General features: G+C 39.1%; 1 protein-coding gene across 6 annotated transcripts in view; it reads right to left on the reverse strand.

Annotated features, from left to right (window-relative positions):
* Positions 1-588: 588 nt before the first annotated feature.
* The window catches only part of PIAS1 (protein inhibitor of activated STAT 1), a 66,835-nt gene continuing 39,740 nt past the window's right edge, over positions 589-27,683 (reverse strand). For 2 of the 6 annotated variants that reach the window (XM_037394023.1, XM_037394024.1), the window contains exons 3-14: positions 23,561-23,645; positions 22,877-22,924; positions 21,294-21,384; positions 20,485-20,619; positions 17,191-17,296; positions 15,641-15,714; positions 10,161-10,321; positions 8,190-8,320; positions 7,696-7,873; positions 6,374-6,516; positions 6,004-6,041; positions 589-4,519 (exon numbers count right to left, since the gene is read on the reverse strand). In XM_037394023.1, coding sequence (XP_037249920.1) covers positions 4,223-4,519; positions 6,004-6,041; positions 6,374-6,516; positions 7,696-7,873; positions 8,190-8,320; positions 10,161-10,321; positions 15,641-15,714; positions 17,191-17,296; positions 20,485-20,619; positions 21,294-21,384; positions 22,877-22,924; positions 23,561-23,645 — 1,487 coding nt within the window. In that variant the 3' untranslated portion in view covers positions 589-4,222. Of the gene's footprint in view, positions 6,042-6,373; positions 6,517-7,695; positions 7,874-8,189; positions 8,321-10,160; positions 10,322-15,640; positions 15,715-17,190; positions 17,297-20,484; positions 20,620-21,293; positions 21,385-22,876; positions 22,925-23,560; positions 23,646-27,683 lie in introns of all 6 variants that reach the window. The other 4 variants (XM_037394028.1, XM_037394027.1, XR_005105227.1 and 1 more) reach the window with 4 other exon arrangements.

Raw genomic sequence — 27,683 nt, forward strand, 5'->3', positions numbered from 1 at the left:
GTTGATTAACAAATCCTTTCAACTGCAGACAATATAAAAGCTTGTATGTCATGGGGATTGATCAGCTCAAAATCACTTTGGATTACTCCAGAATGCATCTGTATCATAACAGGCGGTTACCACCCTCTCTGGGTGGGTAAACATTACCCAAATAAAAGCCAGCAAAAAAGGAGCTGCACTTCACCCGCACTCGCAAAACAAAGCAGCATTGTTAGAGCTTGGAGAGACAAGTGTGAGACACTCCGTGCCACAAAACATTCAGAAGCAAAGCATTCCTGTTGAAAAGGGACCTTTGCAACTCTTGAGTTCACAGCAAACACCCTCCCCACCCCCACCCCCACCCTTCCCCCCCCAGGAAACACAACGTAACTGAATGCTTTTTATTACATCTAAAGATTTCTACATAAACAGGTAACATTCAATAGGTAAACCATTTTTTTTTTCCAATGCATATAATAAATATTTTCACTTGGTACTTTTATACAAACTGACATTAGTCTACTATACATTTTTAAAAGCCATTTACTGGTTTGGCATGCCGTATGGAAACTAAGAGAAAGTTTTAAGGCAATGAATGACAGATTTAAATTCATGGAATTAATGGCAATTTTAATATTCTGCTTATATACATTTTTCCCTTTGTTAATTAAAACAATTAACAGCAGCACTTTCGGGGACCACCAGCAATTTTCCCTTGTTAGAAATCTAAGCTCTGTTTAAAAAAAAAAAAAAAAAAAAAAAAGTTACACCAACAAAACAAAACCCTTTCTATTTAAAGTGTGCTTAAAACCCTGAAATGTTAAACTGCAACGAAGAATTAATTTTCAAAACGTTCTCCTCACAGTCCCTAGCTCTGCACTGGGAGGCAGGTCCAAGAGAGTCCAATGAAAATCCATCCGTCATCCTGTCCTTGAAAGGCTTATTGAATCCTTGCCATGGAGAGGAAGGGGCAAGCCTGGAAGTGCCGTCACATCTATCATTATGGAAGCGCTACAAAGGTTTTAACACATGGCATAGGTTATAGCTTAGCGTGGCTTTTCATCTTCTAAAGGATGCATCAGTAATGCCCTCAAGAGCAATTCAAAGCCACTTCCACCCTGCTACTCGAACAGCTACATACTCACACCCGTGTGCGTACATACATACACACAGAGCACTATACGTAAACACAGGCATGCGTGCACAGGGGTGCATGCCCCACACCTCTAGCAGAATCGGAGGACAAGAGAGCACTAGCGTAAGGATCACAGGAACTCCGCAATCTGCAGCGAACGGAGCAGTACCGCAAGCCAGGCCGCCCTGGGCTGCTTTACTGCGTCTCTGATAATACGTGAACTAACGCAGATTGAGTTTGGGAGTGACATCTGCAGGGAGCTCGTCCGGAACTCAGACTGAGACTTCTACCAAGCAATGTTAACTGTGGTCAGAGGCACAGAGAATTATCAGCTATAAAGAACATCCTAGCATGAAACAGGAATACTCACAAAGCATATGGGATTAATACCACAAAGGAGGACTTCAGAATGTTTCTGTCCCTTCTCTGTAGAGCAATGAAGTTAAACAATGACAACGGGGAACTGAACAGCCTTCCTCCCCTTCAGGGTAATGTGTGAGGAAACGGAAGACGTCAGCAGCTGACCTCACTTTCCAAAAGCTAAGACAGGCATAAAAGATGCCGGATTCTGCGTAACCACACACTCGCCACATTTAATTTTATACGTGAATTAACAAGATTTTAATACCATTGTCAAAAGTGACATAATCTGCTCTTCAGGCCATCTTTAACAATACAGTCAATGGAAACAATGCCACAATCATCGGCAAAACAGTCACAAGCTCTCCCGAATTTCTCTTAGGTGTTCCAGAAGCTGGGGACACGCATGCTCCCAGTTACACTAATGGCAGTTGTACTCCAGATTTACAAACGGTATTATAGCAAAGCATATGCTCTGAAGTTACCAGGTTAGTATTCATGACTAAAATGTATGAGATATATTCCTAGTGTAGGTTTAATCACTTCAAAATCAGACTGAATTTAAAAAATAAGTATTTCCCATTTTCTATCCTTTTATTTATTTTTTAACTGACATTTAATAAATTATAAAATTGGTGTATGGTGAAATATATATATCAGCCAGATATGTATGAAATACACATGCATGGGAAAAACTATTTAACTCACTTTTAACTCACACACACAGATCTATAAATACATATATACACACACATATACATATAAACACAAACATTTGTTTTCAAAATTCAAGTCAACTATTTAGTGGCAGAGGGATGATGTAAAAACACTAAAAACAATTTTGATGCCACATAATGTGAACCTTTCAAATAACCATACGACTGATCATACAGCAATACCTAATGCTACTTGGAGTAAAGATTTTTTTTTCTTTTTTCCCTTTTTTTCCTTTTTTTTTTCTTTTTTTATTCAATGCAAGATTTTGAGAGAACTTCATAGGCAAAAGGTGGCCCTTGTCAATGCTCAAAGCAACTAGCTGCAATCAACAGTTTTGGACATTAAAAATTCAGACAAGAATCTTCTGATTTTAGTACTCCTTAACTCTCTTTCCTGATAAACTTGTTACCTGTACTTTCAACCAGTTATAAAAATATTTTTCACACCAGAGGAAATATTTACTCTCTGACATGGACTTTGGGACACAAGAGAAACACTCCCTTCCCTCCCCCTTCTCTTACTTTAAAGAATCTCCTGAAAAACTGCATTCCAGCTATTTACACATTTCACTCTTTAGTAAGAACGAATCAGCCCAAATGACCCATCAGTTCTAAAAAAAAAAATTTCCTATGTCATGCACAACTTAAAAAAAAAAAAAAAAAAGAAAAAAGAGAGAGAAAGAGAAAAGAAATCAGGAAGTAAGTATGGCTCAAAGTTCAACACAAGTGTACTGAAAAATTAGGGAAATAAAAATAATTACAAGGCCAAAAAGAGAAAACTGAATTTTGAAACCCGCTACCCTAAGAGACTTCAATAGATAGCAATACGTCTGAGTACATGGGACAGGGTGGGGCTTTTTTATTGGGTTGGTTTTTGGTTTAAGAGACTCACACCAAACATTTAATATTAATTCTGATGAATGTGAACTCAGAAGACGGTGTACCAAGACCATTGTCAGCTGCACAAACCATGCAAAAGTGTGTTGGTATTTGTATTTTCTTCATTTTGTTGACAAGTTCACTTTTAAGCAGAAATTTGATCTACTGCAGCTAAAAGTAGGTTTCCCCAGACAGACAGGCCTCAGTTCAATAGGCCATTTATACACGCATGGATAACTTTAAAGCACAAGCAGTTCCACAAATTCAAAATCGACACATGCTTAATATTTTGCTGATTAGGATCTTAAAGTTCCTTTAAAAGGATTTCATAGTAAGTTCTTAGAAACAAAATCCTACAGCCCAATGTGTCAATGCTTTTATTTGGGGCTAGATTCTATAAAAATTCTCTGTCTTGTCCCACGTAAGCACAGCCAAGTAATTCCTCAGCCTGAGATTTTATTGAGTCTGGCCCTCAAGAATAATTGGTGCACTAATGAGCTTGCAACATGCTTGACTAAAGCATGGAATTAAAAAAAAAAAAATCTGAATAGAGGGTCACACAGAACCAGAAATGACCAAAATAAAAAAAATCCAAAAAAACCAAACCCACTCCTGAAAGGCTCTGTCCTGCAAACAGAGGGGATGCTGTGGAACAGTTTGGGTAGGGTTTATTCCACTTTAAGCATAACAAAATCTGCACTAAATATGGGATGGAGGAATTAGATTCCACCACCGAAGGTAAATGTCTCCAAGAGGAGAAAAAAAACCTCTCACAAGTTTGAACTTTGAAAGTTCAGCTCTTTTCCTGTTTATGTTACTGTGAAGAAAGTAATGCCATCTGTGTCCAAACTATGGGGGAAAAAAAAGTAACTCACATGACAAATGCACAGGTGTAAAATCTTCAGCATCCATAAAAATTAACTGAAGCTCCTTGTTTTTGTTCATTTTTTTTTGTTTTGTGGTTTTTTTTTCTTATTTTTACCAGTGAGGCCATCTTAGGTTTATATACAAAAGTAAAACTGAAAATATACTTTTGTTCTCTGTACACATAAATTTTTTTCCCTAAAAAAGGAAAAAAAACTTGTCTATGTTTCTAACATAAAGTAAAACCAAGCACAAAGATTTCCTCTGACGAGTTCGTTTACTCCAAAAATCAGTCCAACGAAATAATGTCTGGTATGATACCAAAGATAGACGCCGTGTCCGTGCTGCTCCTACTTGCAACTGGATGACCATGACTCTCTCGCAGGCTGTTGGAGGAAACAAGACTGCTGTTACTGCCACTATTGCTACCATTTGTGGCTGGCAGAGAACTGCTTCCTCCTGCATTTAGCTGATCGAGAAACATCTGAGATGAAGTGTATGGGAAAAAACGAGAGTGTAAGAGTTCTTGATCATCTGATGCGGAAACCGCCGCAGCTGCAGCGGCAAGAAGGGATGTGTTGTAATGCTGGGGGGAAAAACAACATTTTCAAGTTACATTTCAGACACCACAGGTTTGATTCAGACCAGCACAAAAGAAGGTATTTATAAGCTAAAGCTCTGACAGCTTCTGGATTTCACACCAGCTCGTCTACTCAACCTTTCTGTAAGGTAAATGGACCAATGCACTGAACTTTTATTTCTGCAGCCCTTGATTTCTGAAGCCAAAAGAAACTGGAAACACTAGTTATTAGTAAAAGCAAACGCTAGAAAGGTAACAATATCACAAGACACCCAAACCAGTAAGAAACTGTAAGCAGCAGCACTCTTTTACCTCTTCAAAAAAATTCCTTGGTGGAAAAATTCCCCAAAATTCAAAGAAACATTTTGCCATCCCTCTCCTCCGCTCAAAAGTCACAGACCAATCACAGCTGGTGAAACTATGTGCTAATCACTGCTGGTGGAGGAAAGCATACTTCTGTGAAAAATGCATTTAGAAATCACACGCTTAGTCCCATTCAATGGCAACAAGGGCTGTCCCAAGTTACACTCCCTGCTGGGCAGGCCCTGAAAGGCAAGAACTTTAGCTATCAAGAATCCAATTTTAAATACAATCTTACTTGTATTTAATTTTGCTCTTGATGTTTCTTTCCGCTATGATAAAACATCCATCCAGGCTATTCAGCCTTGTTCCCCAGCATTTATGCATGGTTATAATTATGCCATATCAGTGCAGCATCAGACTCGCGCACTACTTGTTTCAGAATAACTCTCCTATCTAAGTTTTACTGAATATCAAGATAGCTTTTTCTGAATCAAAATTCCGCAGTGCAGGCTCTGGTCTTACTTACGATATGAAAGTACTTCTCTACATTTCGTGCAATTCTCCTACTTCAGATTGCAGAACAGACTTGAAGGGACAAAAGGCAGGTGGCCCACCCCAGTCCCTTGGCTTTTCTTGGAGGCACGGGAGGAAAATGGTCAAGTGGGAGGACTTGCCAATCCAGACTACTTTTGAGAATGACCTGCTTAGTTCCTGGAACTATAGGAGCCAGCACCAATGTAATCTTAGTAAGCATTTACATGGTATAAACAGGTACACAGCCTCAGAAAAAACAAGAGCTACCCGACTCTCCAAATTGTGTAAAGGGTCCCAGTGGTGAGGCCCAGCACTTTCAGATGGCCAAAGTCAGACCTCAGGTCTGAAAAACTGTGGAGGTGGCTGGTGGATCTTCAGCCGTGGCTAAGGGCCATTCCACAGTACAACAGTGGCTGACTGAGTTTAACCCTTGGAAGCTGAAATGTTTAGCTTTTGTTTTGCCTTATCCTACACCTGTAATTAGACAATTCTTACATTTGGTCATGGTTTTCGTGTGTATAAAATAAAGCTGCAGCTTCCCTGCATTTACACCTACATCATACATCTGCTCCTTCCTTGCCTATACACCCATGCCAGCAAGTCCTTCTCAGAAAAAGAGTATCTGCTATATGACTTGATTTTCCTTGACTCACCTGATTGTCTCCTGACAGGAAAGGGAAGAAATCTAAACCTGTAAGGAGCCAAAGAAAGAAATTAAGCTTCTCAAAACAAAAAAGCACCTCCCCATTTTCCCACCATTTATTTTGAAATAAAACCAGCACAATACTGATGGCACTTCAGATTCTCTTCATTACCAGAGCTTGGAAAACATGAACCTTTTAAAACCTTAAGATAGTAACAGAAATTCTCTCTTTTTTTTTTAAATACCATCTCTTCCTCTGTGGATGGAAAATAGTATTTTGAACTACTGGACTGTCAAACAACCGTATGTTTTAACCCTTTTACAATAGTTATTATTGCTTGAAGAGCTGTACTTACAGCTACGAACAGTCAGAAGCTCACCTTGCAAGTCATAAGGCATAGGTGTCATATGGAATGGATGCCTGTAGTCTTGGATAAGTGATGTATTGATGTAGCTGGTGTCAACAGCAGGAAGGCTGGGTGTTCTTGACACAGGAGATGCTTGATGGGGTAGATTTAAAATGCTGGAAGAAACAAAGGCTTGTTACAATTGTAAAATATAGTCTTGGCTTTAATGCTAAAGAAGAAATGAAGATTTCTATTGCTGTTCCCTGCAGGGTATGCCTATTTTTAAATTTAACACAAAGTCAACGTCTCAATATGTGTTATGAGCTTTGTGATGGGTGCACAACAACAACGCCGCCTACTAAGATTCAAAGCTTCACTGAAAAGCATCACAATGCTACAGCATCTCAACGAGTCTTGGAAGAGACATGAGCACCCCACATTCCCTAAGCTTTCTTCTCACAATGACATTTTAATCAGAAAATTTAATTCAGTTCGAGACAGCTGAAGTTTAGCAAAATTAAAAGCAACAGAAAGTTCAGTCTCAGACAACAGAAACGGACGACTCTCACTATAAATGGTATTGGGATCTCTGCTATAAATATGTTATAAATACTCCTAAGCCAGGACAAGATGATCCTAAAACCGTATTGAACCCCCAAAACCATACAAATCTGTATAACAGCACAACATTTATACTCTACATGGTAATTAGCAATGGAAGACAGCCAAAGAGCTCTTGAGGAGTTTTAAGTGATCAATGAGCCATTTACATTACTAGAGTAGCGATCACTTCAATAACAGGATCCCTTTGGTTTAGCCTCAGTTTTCACCCCTACATGGTTATGTAAACAGGGTGCTATTAACAGCTTGGCTACTCAGGAGTAATCAAGTTATTCTGGTCTTCTTTATTACTATGCTACTGGCAGTAATCACCAGCAAAACCCACACACTCCCATACCACACACCCATGCTTCTCACTGCGCTCTCTCTTCCCACCCCCCCCCCCCTCCCCCCAGCCCACCCCCGGTATGTGCTGCTTTTATATTTCTCTATGGGAGAAAAAAACATTTCCAGATTTGCAAAACATACTTCTAAGCCACAACCTTTTGCGCCATTTCATGCTCATTTTCACAAATACAACTGAAAAACTGCATCATGTTACACTTAACAACACAAAGTTGTTATTCCAGTCTTATTAGGCCTTGTGACCTGAGAGCAAAACCATTTGCTATAAGCTACTAAATCAGGATATAATCCAAATACAAAACTTTCTAGATGCAATTTCTTTCAAAATTGTTACTACGTTCCATCGTAAGTATATTCTCTCTGCATTGGCCTGTATATTTTATTCTTACCCCTTATTATTTAATGGTGATGCCGGAGATATGGAAGGACAGCTTCTCTTCGCAGATGGCTCTTCTTCCTCTTCATCTGATGAGCTATCAATGGTTAAATCAATCACCTCTACCTTCTTATTTTTATTTGACTGCTGGTGAGAAGACACCTGATGTTCCAAGGAAGAGCTTATACATCCTATACAAAGTAAATCAACATTATAAGCTGTAGCTTACAACAACACTACAGTCATCATAAAATCACAGCTTATTATATGCCATCATTAATAAAGCTTACAATTTAGAATAAAAGACAACAAAATTACGTAACATGGATAACTTAAAAGTACCATCAGTCCCAACGAGGTATTAGTCAAGTAATCTTTCTCACAAGTGATCATTAAAAGCTACAACCATACATGCAAAAGTGAGCATTTTGAAAAGTTAAAGAAACATCAATACTTAACAGCTCAACACTATGACATTCAGTCCATACGCACCAGAACTCAACTTACCATCAACTCCATTGTAAGATGCAGTTACCTCCTGCACTTCCTTCTTTGATCTCATAGGAGCCCATGATCCATCCTCCTTAAACTGAATTTCATCACAATCTGTACAATACTTCAGGATTTCCATGAACAGCCTGTCAATCAAAAATATATAATATCAGTCCTCAAAAAAGCTTAGAGATATTGGAGGAAAAAAAGCAGTTATTAGTCAGTGTAAGTGTGAGTATGTGTTCTAAAAGCGTCAAAAGCTTTCATTGTTCTAGCCTTCTCTCATCTGCTTCCTTAATAAAAGGTGTTATTGAAAAATAAATAAAATATTTAATTTTTATTAATTTATTAAAATATAAATAAAATAAAAAATCTAAAATAAAAACCTGCACTTTTACTTAAAAGAACAGTGGAATCCTGCAGAGCTCATGACACAGAACTCTGTTTCCGAAAACACAGAAAGAATGCGAACTAGCATTAAACAAAATAATCTCCTTCTTACTCATATTTATTTTTGACAATATTTAGCTGAGGAAGCCCACATCTTAAAGGAGTCCATATAGCTGAGTATTTAAGGACTAGTATTTTCCTGAAACCTCTATAAAAGCAACAACTCCCTAACAAAGGCTGAGCATGGGAATCTAAACTTCTCCTTAGCTGTGTCTCCTAAAACTTTCAGGATCCTGGCTCCACATCACTCCCAGTGGGAATTCCAACATTTGACCAAGACTATTCATGTGGTTCTGCAGGAAAGAGCTTTAATTAGTGGGAAAATTCACTCTTTCCCAGATAGAAATATTTTCTAGAAATAACCTTCTCTTTGGGATGCTATAATTACGTCACCTAATCTCCAACATCTGCACCTGGCAACACAAAAAGAAATAAGGAAAACGCGTTGTTTTAATTATTACTACTCTTAGTCTTTACTATTTTAGGCTGAAAACTAGAACAAGGAAACCCACAGCTCTTTGATCTAAAGCACAGGACCTGTAAATCTCAGAGGCCATGAATCCAAAGCAGCCTGTGCAGGTCCTGAATGTCTCTTGAAGAGTTTTTTGTGAGGCCTTAAAGGGGATCCCAAGCAACCTTATGCTTCACTGGCAGGTCACCAAAATAGAAGCACATATTCACTAAAAAAGACTCAGTCGTTCTTGAGGTGGTTTCTGGGGTTCTATTTGTTTCAGCATTTTTAGTTTTGCTTTTTGGGGTTTTGTTTGTTTGTTTTAGCATTTTTGTTTGTTTGGGTGTTGGGTGTTGTTTGTTGGGTTTTTTTTTTTAATAAACCATTCTGAGTGTTCTCAGAAGACTTCATTTGTTCTCTTCTTTTATCACACTTTGGAAAGAAGATTCCTATCTAAGGAATTAAAATGCCAGCCCAGGAATACATACTTAGCATTGCTTCGTGAAGACCAGTACTAGGTAGGTTTTTTTCATGTTTTGCAGGCAGGCAGTGCCAGGGAATCAATTTCTATCTCACTTTCTAGATACATGGCAACTCCCCAAGTGTGAAATTGTACATGGAATTGTCGATGCGTTTGGGGAGGGGGGGGGCAGTATTTATTTGATCTAACATGAATGTCTGCTATCAACTACGCCAGATTTGTGCAGCTGCTTCATTAAAAGACAACATGTGCTGTTCTCACCTACGGATCCAGCACTGTGCAATACTGAGGAAAAAAACCCCAACAACCCAACCTACAAGAATTTTAGGCAGAATAGCTCAAAATTTTACCTAGGATCCGAAGGAATACCTTTCATTATTATTCACTGTAACAGTTTGATGACCACAATTCTTCCAGAATACTGAATGACAAGGTACTTGGTTAGTAATTCTTTACCAACAGCAGGGAAATTAAATGACATGGTAACTTAAAACAGGTCCCAGCCAGATCACCCAGATTTCAGCACACTGTATTCCGTGCAGCCCAAGAACAGTAAGCACAGTGTGTAAGGTACAGTCTTCATTTTGATTCAAGTTTTACTTACCCATCGATAATGAGATGTTCATAGGGAGCCTTCTTGTCACAGACAGGGCAAACCCAGGTTGGCTTCTTCTCATTCATTTGAATATACAGAGTGGCATCAAAACACTGCAGGTGTGAACAAGTCAGGGCCCTACATGGTATAGTTAGCCGCATTTTACCAAGCTTTAAGAGAAAAAAAAAAAAACAAACCAAACAACAAGATTACATCATCTTGGTATTACACTAACAAACAAGGCTCTTCTGTATGAGACCAGAGACAGGCTGAGTTTTACTCCAGAAAGAACTCTCACGAATCTGAGTTTTAATTACATACATGCCACATACACCATTCCCTCCTTCTGAGAGGTTTGATTATCACACACAAGTTACTAAAAATCACATTTTAAACTGCATTTGATCAAGGAAACTGAAGACTACATCCTGATATGTTCTTGTAACAAAATACAGAGTCCACTGAGCACCTGCAACATAGCAGTGTCCTGTACAACCACAAAACAAGAATTCTCCTTCATTAGAAATTTGAAAGCTGATGAATATGGGTCAGTCCTCTCCTACTTACTCACAGTTCAAGTGTGTATCCAAGCTGCTGTCCACATCTCAGTCATCAGGGCACTATCAGAACTACTTGTTTAACTTTACAGTCACAGAAGCAAGCATATAGAAAATGCATTTGCAGGATTACGGATCATTTCCTGATGTATTTCTCTAGCTCCAGCATTTTCACTACTTTCTCCAGAAAACTGTCAGAAACAGACTATTCACAAAATAAATCACACCTGTTAACTATTCAGAAACAATCTTATACTCCTCCTGCTGTGATAAACACCACTGCTATGTATACAGCTTTGAGCTAATCTGAAATTTCGCTGCTGAAATTTTTCTCATGTAAAATACAAATAGCTCACTATCCTCTATAATACCATCATACCTTTTCAATGCTACACAGGGTCTGCAAACGTTAACGGAAGATGAACAGAAGAAAATGAGTTCTAAAGTATGCTTTCAGTTGGGGACCATCGTTTCCTTCAAGTTGTGAAAAGGCCAGGACAGCAACGTTTTGCAGGTCAGCACAAAGCTTCCACAAGTTTAATACAAAAAGCACAGCTGAGTGCTTAAACTGAGCAGATAACATAGGAGTACTAGACACAGAAAGTGTTTAGGCTAAATTGTGGAACAGGAATATCTTAGTTTGGATTAGACAAATCAACGCTAACCTAGACCATAAAACATTAACATATGATCACGTTGAATGCAAAAATGATTAGACAGTGAAAGGGATGTCATATTAATCTGAAATAAAAGAGAGAAGACGCCTTAAAAAAAAAAAAAACAAAACCCAAGCAGTTGTTTTCTGGCAAAGTGCTTATGCTGCAGTTTAGAAGGAGCTTTAACTGACCACACTAAAGGTAAAAAGTAAGAATGTCTAAACAAGACTTTTTCCACATTAAAAAACAACAAAACGATTATTTATTAAGAACTATTTATACTGAATACTTTGAAGTTATATGTATTTTACTAGAACATACAGAATTACTTCATTTTAAAATCTTCAGCCAATTCTAGCAGTGGATAGCAGGAGGAACTGGTTTTAGTACGGCTTAAGCAAGCACCGTGGTCATGCATACTGATTCTGAGCAATACAAGATGGGTGCCACAGGATGGCACTCAATCTCAGAATATCAGGAAACTAAAAACAATATCAAGAACAAAGGCTCTACTCACAGTCCACTACTTCCTCCATGATGCTTTTTTTTTTTTTTTTTTTTTTTTTTTTTTGCATCTCCCCCTAAGCAGAAATCCTCCACCCCATTCCCAGCAAATTCAGCTAGATTGCAGGATCTTGCTTATTTTTCTTCCCTCCGGCTCTCAGTCACCATCAAAAAACTCACCACCAGATGGGAGGGGAGCAAAGAATTCCCTGGGGAGCCTGCAGTAATGGTGCTGGAGAGCCCAGGCGGCAGGAGGTGCTGTATGTGCCTTGTGTTTGGCACCCCCTCCCCCAAAATCCATGACCAAGCACATTATTTCTATCACATAATCAACTCCCAACAAAGCAAGGCCCCCTGATCCATGTCTGTTAGGAATTCTTATCTCCCAGATGGTAGGTCAACGGCTCATTTGTCTTTTGGGCACAATAAGAGTCTCCTAGCTCAGTGAGGAGCAAGAGTAAGGATACCGGAGATAAAACCTGGATGCTTCTACATGATGCAAAATAAAAATAGGAAGGCTGAAGACAAATGCTGCAGGAAGAACATAAATACCTGTCTCCTGAGTAAAAAAGCCGATTTAAAACAGACACCTTTTCACAAGCTTTTGGTATAAAAACTGTGCTTCCAATGTCTAAGCCATAGTTGGATTTAACCAAAGCCATACGCATGCAGATAGAATCAGTGTACTGAGCACTGATGTCTTCTTTCCCATTTTTGGCATTGAACTTCCTGGATCAGCTATGCCATACTGGCCAAGCTGTGTCAGAACTGACAAAACAAAAGGTCATAAGAGAAGGGATGCATCCCAACTTTTGAAAAACTGTGTTTTCCAACACTGTTACAGTTTTGATTCCTGCCTGTCGGCAGCCAAACAAACACTGCTTTCATTTATTTTACGACTGTACAAAACACTGCTATCTTTTCATGCTAAAAAATGCACCCAAAACAGAAATTACGGATTTGTAAACAAAGCTGCAAAACCTACAGTAAAATACTAGGTTTGGAATTTTTGTTCAGTTAAATATTTGGGCCAGTTGCAGAGCCTGTGGATTTATTTATTTTTATTTCAAGGGAAAAAAAGAACATGAATTCAAGTGTCTTCCTGAAATACAGGCTCAGTTCAGCCCATTTGTCTGCTGTACCTTGGATAGATTCAGCCAACAGTTAAGGACAGCTTTTTCTCTGTACTCCACAGTCTCAGAGGGAGAGCAGGCCCCTGTGCTAAAAAAAGCTCAGCAGCAATCCAAAACAAATTCAGAGGAAGCCGCCTCACTCTGTACTTTCTTGAGGGCAAAATAAGGGTTATAAAGTCTAAACCTTCCACTCCCATTCAGATACGAAATTCCATTTATTTTATTGAAGTACACACACAAGAGAATCACACCCGTAACAAATGAGATGGGAGAACAGCACCCTAACATTACCACAGCTGAAGATGCATCGTTCTTTAGTTTTTCGTTCTGCTCTTGGAGAGCAAATCAGCATTTTCAATGTGTAGTTTCAAAGCATACACTGTCCATTCAAGCATTAGAAAGTAAGCACAAAATATTTACAAAAAAAATCTCCCTGAGCCAAATGTTTACAAATTAGCAATTAAAAATATGGAGGCTATAATAAAATTACATTCAGACCCGAGGACAGTCTGAATCATGCTAATAACCTTTCTATTCATAGGACAAGTTGAAAGGCGCAGTCTGTCCCAACGAGCCTGTGCAATGATGGATTATTCCAAGAGCTACAGTGAAATCAGACAGCACTGAATTAGGAACATACTGGGGAAAAAAGTGTGGTTTGTAAACATTATTAAAATGACACAAATATGCTCAAAATAACCTGCTATAGACTTTGTTTTGTATGTCTACCAGAAAAGTAGTAAATTTTGAAGAGGAAATTAAATGCTGATAAAGGTAGGACTTCTGAAGAGTTACATCCCAATGTCTGATTGCTGGTTTGGTTTTACCCCTGGCAGAACTCTGAGGAAGCAAAACAGGACTTGATATCATCATTAGTATTAGCAAACTTGCAGTCCTAGAAGCAATGTTGTAGAGGATATTCCTGCTCTAATACCAACTCATCTGAACTGCAGTCATCCAGAAAAAAAATGCATCTAAACACACTGCAGAACTTTTATCAGTAATGGAGGCAATCAGGACAAACAGAAGCATGTCAGAAAACCCCCATGGAATGATCTATAACACAACATAACTGCCTGAAGTAGTAGTTCTGACAAATCAAGTACAACAGAAGTAAAAAACCATAATTCCAGAAGATGCATGAAGTTTAATTTAAGATAATGAATGAATACGTAAGCACTTCTAAACTCTTTACAGTCATTTAATTTCTACTAATGAATTATTATTCTTGTCTGTATTGGAAACTAATCCTAAGTGGTAAGAATACTGTGCCTAAAGAATGACAAAATAAAAAACAACAGGACTATCATTGTGCTTTATAGAATAACAAAGTACTAACAACACAACAAAAATTCAACTGTAAGAACTCAACAAAATAAGCTGCCAGGTGTGGACCCAAAATACTTCAGCATTTCAAATCTGCAGCAGTTTTGATGTGACACAGATTTCCACGTTTACATGATTACAGGTTATGGGGGTTCTAAGTTTACAGATCAGTATTTTATTTCGTAATTCCAGTCCCTGTAGCTTTCTTACAGATGAGTTTTACCTTCCTTAAAAATGTTATTATTTAGCTAGCATCAATGTTAGTATGGAGGAAGTCTTAAGATCATGGATCATAAAAATACCACTTTTAAGGGTTTACAGTAACCTAATACACATGTAACAAGTAACCACGATGTCAACTGTGCTTTTTACAAAGCAAAGCTTATATACCTGAAAGCTTATTTTCACATTGGTAGAGTTTAAGAACATATTAAATAACTTGAGAAATAAGCTTCAATTTTGCAAGCATAAAGGCCTTTAGAATTCAGAACTGAAAATTTTGTGTCAAGCTTGAGCAGATTGAACCAAATCAGGAAACAGATGTATCCTTAATCTTGAAAAGAGGTTAAAAAGTTATACTGCAATAAAGATACTGTGTCAATCAACACAGAGAGCAACTATTCTGAAGGCACATGTATACCTGAAACAAGAGCATTAAATCCCAAAGATTAAATAAAGTGCACATAATATTAATATTGTGCAGCGTAGCAATGATAACATAAACCCAGCTATAAACTACCACTTATCTCTGCATCTACTTGGTTAAAAAGAATTAGCAGGTCAAGATACAGTAAGTACTGCCACTTCCACATTCGTTGGACCTGTATTCTCCCACTTCCAATTTAAAACAAATTTTCTTTGAACCACCTCTAGGACACTGCTTCATTTTTAATCTAAGATTATTAAATACTCAGAGTGTACACATGCATACAATCAACTTCAGTTAAAAGACGCTCAATTCTCTGACTGCAGACAATGACTGAAGAGCTAGTTTTAACAGGCACATTCAACTATCTTACCACTGAAATGGCTTTTATCAAGGACCCAAACTGCACACTCAGATGATCTAGTGACAGATTTAAATGCGTGCTTACATATAATTTTGAATAGTGTTTTCCAGTTAATGGAATACTCATTTTCTCAGGGGTATATCACATGCTTAAGCATGGTGACAGGTAACTTCAGCACTGGATCTGATCCCCACGAAGTTAACACACAGGTAAACACAAGCTAACCTCTACCAAATACGTGTCCCAGAACAGCCACATTTTGATCAGAATCAGTTTTGAATGAATAAAAAAACCCGAACTTACTGGACAAAGAAGAGAAACTCTTAAGCTTGTTGTTGCTATTTCACTGTCTGGATCAGCAGTCAGTTTCTCTTTAACTGTTATTTGAAAGAAGAAAAAGTTTATTTTACAGTTGATTTAAAACACAAACTGGATAATAGAGAAATAAAACAAGTCTGAAACCACGTGCTAAACTTTCAGTTTGCTGTATGTACTGGAAGCAAGCAGCAGTGACTATTGTTTCAGACTCACACAGTAAACAGGTAACGTAAGCAGTCTTTACTCTCTAGAAAGATCATAAACAACAAGATTTAAGAAAAGTGAAAAGCAGAAAAGCTCACCTTAAAGCAAGATCCCTAGAAAATGTATTTATACAGAGATGTCTCTTTTCACATACATGCAACTTTGTACTTGACAGTTATTAAAATCTACCAACAAGATGAGCCACGTTGACTTGACTGTTAACTTCAAGCACATTAAAAAATGTCACTAACTCACATGGACAAGCATCACTGTAAACCTCTGAAATACTCATAAAGGAATCCTCTGACTTAAAATTGAAAAGGAAATTGAGAAATAGGACATCAGAAGTATCCTGACAAAATTTGAGTTTTAAATAACTGCAGTGAAATATTAGCACTACAGAAGTATTTCATCTCTAATCATCCTCTATTTTTCCCTACAAGGACTGTTTTATAAACAGTCGTTGGTTAAATGAACAAGTCAGTTGCATGTTCTTCCTGCTCTATGAACTGGACCTACACCCTCATTCTCACCTTGTATACACAGAGCAGCAGCCACCTGGAAACTCTATCGATTTTTGTGCATTTCAGTGATCACACTGCATTAACACAAGCTAATGCCCAGCACTATATACCACTGGCTTTGTAGCATTTACTGGGGGTTTAATTTCTTCCCTTTTGGAGAAGGTCTATGCTGTGTACAACGCGCATGATCTGAGCATTAAAGAGTATGACCAACAGCTGTCAGGTGTTGGTATTTTCACCCTCTCCCTGAAACAGAAACATACAGCGGGTTTTGATTGCATTTATATTGCACTTATACCAACGTGTATTTGTCCGAGGAAACAATAAAGCAGCAAACCTTAAATTTGGAAGGGGGTCAGGAGGAGCACTGTGCTAGACACTTTCTCCAGGAGCTCACTCCACAAAACTGTGCCAAAGGAACAAAAACTGTGTTGATGGACACTTTCCTCCAGCATCAAGGTTCAGTAATGAGCATTTAGTTCAGCTTGCCTGAGGTACTGAATTACCAGTTAACTATATAGATACAGTTGTTCTATTCTGAAGAAACAAAGCCAGTAAGGCTGAACTGAAAGCGATTCTCTTGCATTTTTCCCTTCACAGTGTCAACAGGGTTCCTGGACTGGCTCCTAGTACAAACAAAGGCCTCTGAGTCTTTGAATTGGAACTGAATACAAAGAACACCACTATCAGATTCTCAAAACCCAGAGAACTGTAGGAAGTCCAAACCTCAGTTAGTACACTCCTATTTCAAATCTCCTTTTACAAAAGCTATTTCTCCTTTTTAAACAAGTTGTACATCAGACATACTTAGTGCTCTAGAATGATCAGGGTTCCGTATTCCTTTTGCTCGCAACCTCTGCAGTAACACCGTAGAGGACAGCTGCTTTACAAGATAGACTGCCATGGAATAGTTCTAGAAAACAGAACAAAAGATCAAAGTGAAAACTGTTTTAATCAAAAGACAGCTTGTATTTTACACAATGCTTATGCAATTTATTATGTGATTACAGGGCACTGTGTTTCTAAAGCAGTTACAAGACTTCAGATGGCAAAGTTTTCATACTAGAGAAAACCCATCATGCTCCAGAAAGTTCACAGGGCTGGAGTTTTAGAGATGCAACAAAAGTGACTTCATGCTTCACTGAGATTAGATTTAGCTGCAGACCAAACTACTGAAACAGCATTTAGGACACTTCTGGAAGTTTTACATCTAACTCGGGACATGCAGTCTGCAGTCCATTTAAGAAGGGTAATTTTACATCAACAATGTTAAGTACTGCAGTTGTGTTAATACATTTACGGGAAGCTGTCAGGCCAGGTATTATCAAAGGTTTTTTTGGTTTTGTTTTCTTGGGGTTTTTTTGGATAAAAGCTTATTTTGTTTTCAAAATAGGAAAATCAGCCTTGATGCCTCTTGAAAAGCAACACAGAAAAAGATTTATCACCCGCAATATTTCCTACTCAGTCTAGAAGCACTATTCAACTTTCTTTTTCTTATCTTCCTGTGCTTACTGTCTACGAAATGCTAACTTCACTGTCAGAGCTTAACAGAATTAAGGGAGTTAAACAGTTCCAGAGTACAGGGGGGCCAAGATATACCCTAGTGAATCTAGCCCGAGCAGGCAAGAAGTCACCACTCCCAACTGCATGGAAGAGGTTAAGGTCATTTCCCCCCCACAAGTCTCAACAGAACAGACCATGCAAATGTGCCTTATCGTTGTCAGCGAAAAGCCGTGGATGCTCACTTCTGCCACTACAGAAAATAATTTGGCATACAAGCAGGTCAGATGCAGACCGAATATCAACTCTGCCAGCTCCCCTGTAAGCAGGGTAAACCTCCCCTGAAGGGAAGAGCAGGAGTGGCAGAGTGCTCTTCCTGGCATCACTAACTGATTTCAAACCACAATCTGAGACGTCTGAGCTCTCATTTTTATTGTAAGCTACTAACAACAGCGGGTAAAAACTGTCTTTTAAAAAAATGTGGTATTATGCTATGCATTCATCAGCAACACCCCTCTCTTTCCCCACACCCCCAAAATGGAAAGGACAAAAATTGTGTTCTCAACATTAGGGTACATCAATTACTTTTTCATATAAGCAGTATCTGCTAACCCTGTAACTGCACTCATATACTTTAAATTGAAAAATGAAAGTCTTCCCCCAGCAACTGCCACGTATGCTTCCACTAACAAAACAAAAAAATCCAAACAATTGTGACATCTACCATCCTTTATTTAGGACACCACCAGAATCCGAAGACAAGATTTCAATAATATATCTTACCATAAAATTACACAAATTGAAATAGCATCAGAAACACCACATTTTAAATATTTTATTCTTACAATGAATGCTTCTCACATCGTTAAAAACCACTACTGCTCTAACTTGTTTGTTTAATGCCTCAATTAGTATAGAAGTTAGAAAAATGCTAATTAACATTGTGAAATTATTTACCGACAGCTTGAATCTACAAAGCTAGGAACTTGCCCAAGGCTTCTTGTACAGAAGGCTCTTGAAACAGATTGTATAAAAATCACAATTATGACTTCAGGAAAGGTAGAGTACACCAGTTGAGACATGCAACTGACTCTTAAGGGAAGAGGAGGAGGGGAATTCAAATTCTGCACTATGCAGGCACATCCAAATATAAAATAATTCTTCACATTTAACTATCAAGGTCTCAAACAGTCACTTGAGGAAGCATTACATTTCATCGGTTGGGAAGTTCTGATTGGCATCTAATTCTCATGAAACACACTAAGAATTTGCCACTCTCTTCAGTTTTGTACTGTAAGCTAGAAGTCAACCAATATGGGGTTTATAAATGACATATCTATGAAACCTGAGAAACTAGCCAGGTCACAAAAGACTAGCTAGTTCACAAGAGCCTAGCTTAGAGTCCACACAGTTTAGTAACATCTCTTTTCCCTAAATCCTCATTAATAGCCTCAAGCAAAAGTGCAGCGCACTATTCAGAGCAATAACCAAGATTCATCAGCTTGTGTGCAGGCACTTCTACAATGTAGACCACGTCAGGTTTATTTTTAAACGCTTATTTCTGATACCTGCAGTTCTCATTAGATAAAAGAAGGTTGTTTTTAAAAAAAAAAAAAGGAAGGGAAAAAAATCATTCAGCCATCATTTACTCCATAATCTGAATGGAGACTGTTTTACGCTCCACAAGAAATCCACCATGAAATACCATCGTGATGTTTTATAACTGGCTATTGTGCATGATTGGGCTGTAAGCATTTTTCCACACTGGTTCAGGAATCCTGGGCTTTGTGCACTGACAAATTCTTCACCTCAGGACAGTTCTCGGGACTTCTGAAAACAGGATGGCTACAATGGCAAAGCCACTGTTTTTCAAGTGCCTCTTGACTCTGTAATGCATATCTTGCAGGATTTTTGCCGTCAGTGAAAGCAGTGCACTAATTAATGGACTCAATTATTGAAGTAACTTTTTGCTGCATGTTCCAGATTTAATTAGACCAGTGGAACATCAGCAATTTTTTAATACCAATTGTAACATTCCCCACCCCCCCAGCCACAAAAAAGTTACAAAACCATTATTTTTTAAATATTAAGTATAAGGACACCAGTTGTGAGAAAAGAAATGTAGAAAAGGCAAATTAAATCTCCTGGGCCATGCTAAGTTGCTATGCTTTGTGTGCACATTTACAGTTATAAAGGACCACTCTGTACTGAGTGCCACATGCTAGTTACAAGTTGAAGACAAGATAAGGTTTCTCAAGCCCCTAAAATCAGGAAATTTGAAGTCAGGAGGTAAGACAAACAAAGTTTTATAGGATGTCCTGATCTTACTAACTGGGCCTTCAGTGAGTCACCATGACAGGGTGCGTGTCTGTGTGTGAAAAGGGAGAGATCACACCAAAAAAGTTGAGGGCAAGTGATCTAAGAGAGCATGTTGTATCTGCCTAGCATAAAGTAACACAATCAAAAAGAAGGAACAGCCTACTACTAACCCATGAAGTATTTTCTGCACAATTACACTTGCTTATCTTTCAAATCTTTCAAACAGATGCCAGAGCAGAAACTAGTAAGCTTTAGACAGCATTATCTACCAAAGGTACTTACTCTTCCAATTTCTGCAGTCCATGAAACGACGATTGTGTTTGGTACCGTCGTCGATAATCTGACGAGTGAGGTAATGTTGATTGGTCGGCTAGGTCGCTTTGGTTCAACACCATTTTTGGTTGGTGGAAGATAGCCCTAGAAATCAAAGTATTTTTCTCCTCAGCAAAAAATAATAATAATAATTAAAAAATACTGCTTTTGCTTTCTTCCCCTCTCACCACAACCCTGCCCCAATAAAGTCTGTGTCTTGCCTGAACCAGGCTCCCTCTTCAGTTTGAACAGAGAGAGAGAAAGAGAGATCAGACAATAAAGTATCACACGTTTTACTTAGAGAGCCTCACGGTTTCCAAATTCTAACCCTGCCCACAAAACATTAAAAGACACATTTGCCACCTCTCCTTTCTCAGTACTGCTATTCAACCTGCCTGGCTAACATCGCCCACTGTAATCCTGTGTGCTGCCCCAGTACCGCAAGTTGACGTTTTTCTCTTTACTCCTGTTGCTCAGTGATGGTCTATTCCCTGCACAGATGACCTCCAAAACACAGTCCAATTTCAGCCAGACTCACTGGATGTTTGTCAAACATAAAAATTTACTGCCGCATTTTTTGAAAATTAATATTCTGGATCTACTGGTCAGTCTCCTGAGAAACAATTTCCTTAGCTATCTTTTCCATTCATCTATCCATCTTCATTCAAATGCTCCAAAATGTGAAGACAAAGCTTAGGATAAATTCTCAGGCTAATTTCTGACAGACAGTTCTTAATAATGCTATCCAAATATGTATATCAAAGTAACATCTTACTTACTGGAAGGCTGCATGGTTTCCCATTTACTTTCACACAGAGATTGGGTGGGAAGTGATCTTCTTGTGGACAACTGGTTTCTGATAAACAAAACCTAAAAGCAAAAAGCTTCCATCATCTTTCACTTCTAAAGTCATTTAAAGATCATCTCTTCCTAGGAGGATTTTTTTTCCTACTGAGTTATGAAAACATGACAAAATTGCTAAACACAGTCCTCAAATTGGCTGTACAGATCATTAAGCAGGAAAGCCCTCCCAGATGACAGGTTTGGATCAAGATGGCTGTACGTTCTTCCTCAGATTTCTTAATTCCTCAGACTGACTCTGACTCATTCAGATATACACGTGCCTGTTACAAAAGACGGATCATCCAAATTTCTTTCCTACCATTTCTCCAGCCTGACCTCTTGGTACAAGACCAAGGTTTCACAAAGGAAAAAATACAGTCTTTGTCCTTCCTCCAACTTCAGTAAACTAGACAGCTGTTCAGCCACAGCATCAAACGCTATCCTCACACCTATGTCCAGCCTCTTTCTTCATTGCAGTTTTATTTATTTACTTAAGTTCAGACAGGCTTATTTGCTGCTGGAACCAAAATAAGACACACCCTTCCTTCTCCTATGAAGTGTGTGTAGGCCAAGATCGCGGACAATAGGCATTCAAAGGACCAAAAAGAGCCTCTCGACTCCACTGGATCTCTTCCAGGGGACCTGCCTGGACACACAGATATACCATCACATCAGGGTAAGCTGTTCAATGCAGATGTGCTTAACGGGCTGCTGCTCTCAAAAAGAGGAGCTACCTTCTGTCCCCGTTTTCCCTTATGCCCTCCTCGTCCCTTTGTCCATCTGACCCCACACAAAGCCAACTCGACTTGCTGATCAGCAGAAGGGGGATAACAAGCAAGACCTAAAAGCAGTTGTTTTCTGTCTGGTGAGTGAACAGCTCACTATGCAGACGTGATCAGGGGGGTGAAACGCAAGACAGCCATTTCTGACAGGAGCAAGCTCTGAAGTCAGCTCTGCTCACCGCCGCCTGCAGAAATCCAGGGATACATAGGCTTTGATGAACTTAGGATACATTCATCGTAACCTCTAAAATAACCAACAGGTTAAGACCCAGTCTGGTGATTCCCAAAGTCTTGCCTCCCATTGCCTAAAGAAAAGCCGATATGGGTTGCCATGCCCAGGAAATACTGTGTTTGACATCCCTGCTAGGAAAAACAACCTTCCCTGCACGCAGATTTTGAAGGCCCCGCAACCTGGGATCTGACAGACGTGGAGTTAAAGGAAGGCGCATACACACAATCTAAAACAACTAATTGAAGAAAATCAGCTGGCTATAGCTAAGTACATGCAGTATTCTGACATGCCAGATATCAGGCTACCGGCAACTTCAGTAAAGCTGCATATAACAAGGACAAGCAGTTAAGTCTGCCCTTTTCAAAGCAGTCAACAGCAAACTTTTCTCAAGAAAACAACAGGATGAGATTCTTCTCCATAAAGGAAAGCCTGGCCTGCTCGGTAGCATGTATCCAATGCATTTTAAGAAACAACAGCATCAAGAACAGGTGATACAAATACATACCTTAGCTGGACCTGTACTGTGAAGTCACATTTGGTCCCAGAAATATCCCTAGAAACAACAGAACACAAGTGAAAACATACTGTTCACAGAACAGATTCATCAATATTTTCTCAAGTTTGCTGTAAGTTCAATGTATGTCTGCCACACTTTCTGGTACATATAGTGTATGCCCCACCTTCCTTCTTCCAGTCAGTCAAACCACCACTCTCTCAAGGCACTCTAAATGTTACACTTCTTATTTTTCAAGGTAAATAAATCAATGCCATTCTCATCTGATCTTTACCTTTATTTATTCCCCCCCCCATACCATAAAGAAAATTCTGATGGGTCACTATGAAGTACCATCCTTACAATGAATAAACACAGAACTTGACAAAGGATCTAACTAATGGCAAGACAGCGGTGCAGGAAGGAGAGTTACACATTAGTACGGTACCGAGTACAAGAGAAACCTGCCCAATACTCACTGGACAGTGGTGGTATTTAATTCTCTTTTCCTCACCCTTTTGCTCTTCATCAGCTTACAAACAAAGGAGAAAAGAATTCCCCAGAAGAGTACCCTCTGAGACAAAACACACACACCTGTGTTTTTTAAGATCACATTTCAAAATGAAAGCTACGGTAAGCTAGTTCCTTTTTTTTAATTTATTTTTATTTAAACACTGTATTACTGATCGAACTCACATTGAACTGCTGATTTGCTGCACTTGTTGTGGCGTCAGTGCAAATGCAAAGCAGGTTTCTCGAAATCGCTGACTATTATCTGATGCTAGAAGAAAACAAGAGATCATCACTTTAAAAACAGCAAATAGAGAATAATTAACAGAACAATCTCCTTTCATTAAAGTGTATATATATATACACACATTTTTATAGCAAGCCCAATAGTACAACACACATCTGTTTCTGTAAACAATTTTAGAGCCAACAAGAAAGTTGCCATTTAAACCCTCCTGTAAATAAAAATACAATAAACAAACTTTATATGCTTATAATGTATACATTAAAAAAAGTGATACAGATAACAGCAAAGCTGGCACAAATCAGCTTAAGACTTTCTATCAGTCATGGTAACTTAACACTAAATGTTCTTTGACTTTAAATTAAAAAAAATAATCTCCAATCATCTTCAAGTGATTTATCAGTCACTTTTTTATTTCCTTTGTAACATACAAGATCACGGATTAGCCTGTGAAAGTATACAGAGCAACTGAGAAGTACAACACATATAACTTCTCACATTTCAGTAAGATATTTCATGGAGTTAAATGCACCAAATATGTAACGTGCAAACAACTCATCAGATATGTTAAGTACGAAATCTGGTTTGGAAGTCCTTCAGCTCTGTGCCATAGTGCTCCATAACAAAACAAACACGACTTAAAATTAACGCACCTGCTGAAAAACAAAGTAATGTTAAGCATCTCCAAAACAGTGCTTATATCTAAAACACATCCCTTGACTAGGGCTACAGGCACCACTGCAGTACAGAACCACACAAAATGGCATTTAAAATATTAAAAAAAAAAAAAAAAAAAAAGAGAGAGAAGCATCTCCTCAGAGAGCTGTTCAATATGCTCATCAACACATGTATCGAAGTGAAAGATGCAAGAAGCTTTCCATTCAATTTCATTGTTCTAAATAATTTTATAAGGTTATGAATAACTATATTGTGTATTAAACACTCTATAAATTTACCATTTTTTGTTTTACTATAATATACTTCCTGACTCATCCTTGAGTGACAGATGAGTGAATACTTCAGGGTGATACTCAGATATTTTGTTAAAAACAGCATGTGGTAGGTTGGAACCAACAAAAGAATAGACAGTGACTTAGTATAAATATTAACAGCAGCAATCTCACAAAATTACATTTATAACTTTCTTGTATGACAACGCTACAGGATCTGTACATTTTATTACATTATATGAAACAACCACATGCAGTTCTTTATCAGTTACTCTAAAGCCAGATGGGCAAGAACAGGTAAAATATACCAAAAAGCAACTTTTGTGAAAATACCAGCAATAGTAAAACTTTTTAAAAGCACTGTTATATAAATAAGTTTTTCTATTTCTATATGCGTATGTATGTTTGGGGTTTTTTCCCCCCCCAATGACAAGTTCTACTGTAATGTCCAAAAGCACCATCTGGGGTAAGGTGCAGCATGTAGCCTCAAGTTATTGTTTAGTTAGATGCTTGTGCCTACAGTATCCACCCACTATTTTTATTTTAATACATTTTCAATTATATTTCTTCAAATGAGAAACACGTAGGGCTTCAGATGACAGCCAGTCATATTATCACAATGGAAGAATGTGCAAGAAATATAAACACAACGTATGCAATTAACAACGGAAATCTGTTATAATATTTGGTCTTCAATATAATTCTATATTTTTAGTTATAAATGGAAAGATCAGAATTGTATATTGTAATCAGCAAAAGATGACTTAGCAAAGTTAATGCACTGCAGACCAGAGGACTGAATGAATTCCAGTTATTATTTCATATTTTTACATGTTAAATATGGCCTTAATCTGTTGGTTTTATTTTCCTGCCATGCATTATTTGCTTTACCCTAGAAATTGTCAGCTTTGGCTTTATTAGAAAAGTTCTGGAAGGTCTTTGCAAACTTTTGTTATGAACTCCGGCACCTTTAACTGAACTGCTGAACATTTAGCTAATGCTACTTTCATTTAAAACTTAATTACCCAAAGAAGTTAAAGAGCAATTACCGAAAGAAGAAGCCTAAACTCAATTTTTCCAAGCAATCTTTTTCCCTTTCAACAGCTCATCTTCTTGTTTGGGTTTTGCAGAATCCCCAATTTAAAGAATCAAGCAGGTAAAATGGGCAACAAACAGAAGGAGCTGGAAGTCACTGCACAGCAGGAAAACTGTGCCATAGCTGCCATCACAGACCCCAGTGGGATGATCGCACAACTGGAGTGCTGCCATCGATGGCTATAAACTCTTGAGGGGGGACAGGCAAGGAAGGAGAGGCAGTGGTAGCCCTGTCTGCTTGGGAGTGGTTTGGCTGTCTAGAGCTTGACGATGGTGATCATCAGGTTGGGTGTTTAAGGGTAAGTATCAGGAGGAAGGCCAGCAAGGTAGGCATTGTGGTGGGAGTGTTACAGACCACCCAAACAGTCAAAATATTCTATAAGCAGCTAGGAGAAGTCTCACAATCGCTAGCCCTTGGTCTCCTGGGGGACTTGAACTTACCAGATGTCTGCTAGAAATACAATCCAGCAGAGAGGAAACAGTGCAGGACGTTCCTGGAGGGTGTGGAAAAGCCCTTCCTGACACAGCTGGTGAGGGACCCAGCGAGGGAAGGCACCCTGCAGGACCTGTTGCTTGCAAACACAGATGGACTTGTGGGTGATGAGATGGCTGGAGGCTGTCTTGGGCACAGCAACTGTGAAATGGTAGAGTTTTCAACTCCCAGAGAAGTAAGGATAGTCAGCAAAACTGTTCCCTTGGACTCCTGGAGGGCAGGTTTTGGCCTGTTTAGCAGCCTGGCTGGCAGAGTCCCTTAGTAAGCAGTACTGGAGGGCCAAGGGGTCCAGGAAGGCTGGATATTCTTCAAGAAGGAAACCTTAAAGGCGCAGGAGCAGGCCATCCCCATGTGCTGAAAGGCAAGCAGGAGGGGAAGACAACTGGCCTGGCTGAACAGAGAGCTTTGGCTGGAACTCAGGGGGAAAAAAGGAGAGTTTATAACCTTTGGAAGAAGGGCCAGGGCACTCAGGAGGACTACAAGGATGTGGAGAGGTTATGCTGGGAGAAAATTAGAAGGGCCAAAGCCCAACTAGAACTTAATCTGGCTACTGCTGTAAAAGACAATAAAAAATGTTTCTATAAATACATCAGCAACAAAAGGAGGGCTAAAGAGAATCTCCATCCTTTAGTGGATGCAGGGGGAAACCATGCTAAAGGAGGAGGAAAAGGCTGAGGTACTTAATGCCACCTTTGCTTCAGTCTTCAACAGTAAGCCCAGTTGTTCTCCGAGTACCCAGCCCCCTGAGCTGGGAGACAGGGAGCAGAATGAAGCCCATATAATCCGATGGGCAATGGTCAGCGACCTACTACATCACTTAGACACACTCAAGTCTATGGTGCTGGATGGGAGCCACCAGAAGTGCTCACTGCGCCACTTTTCATCATTTATCACTCATTCTGGCTAACTGTGGGGGGGTCCTCAGTTGACTGGTGGTTAGCAAATGTGATACTCGTCTACAAGAAGGGCTGGGAAGAGGATCCAAGGAACTACAGGCCTGTCAGCCTGACCTTGGTGCCAGGGAAGGTTATGAAGCAGATCATCTTGAGTGATGTGACACAGCATGTACAGGATAACCAGGCGATCAGGCCCAGTCAGCGTAAATTTATGAAACACAGGTCCTGCTTTACTAACCTGACCTCCTTCTGTGACAAGGTGACCCACTTAGTGGATGAGGATGTTGTCTACCTAGACTTGAGCAATGCCTTTGACACCATTTCCCAGAGCATTCTCCTGGTGAACCTGGCTGCTCATGGCTTGGATGGGTGCACTGTTTGCTGGGTAAACTGGCTGGATGGCTGAGCCCAAAGAGTGGTGAATGGAGTTAAATCTAGCTGGCAGCTAATCACAAGTGGTGTTCCCCAGTGCTCAGTGTTGGGGTCAGGTTTGTTTACTATCTTTATTAATAATCTGGGCATGGGGATTGAGTGCACCCCCAGGAAGTTTGCAGACAACACCAAGCTGGGTGGTAGTGTTGATCTACTTGAAGGCAAGAAGGCTCTGCAGAGGGATCTGGACAGGCTGGAT

This window comes from Falco rusticolus, chromosome 7 (genome assembly GCF_015220075.1).
Source record: "Falco rusticolus isolate bFalRus1 chromosome 7, bFalRus1.pri, whole genome shotgun sequence".
NCBI classification, from domain to species: Eukaryota; Metazoa; Chordata; class Aves; order Falconiformes; family Falconidae; genus Falco; species Falco rusticolus.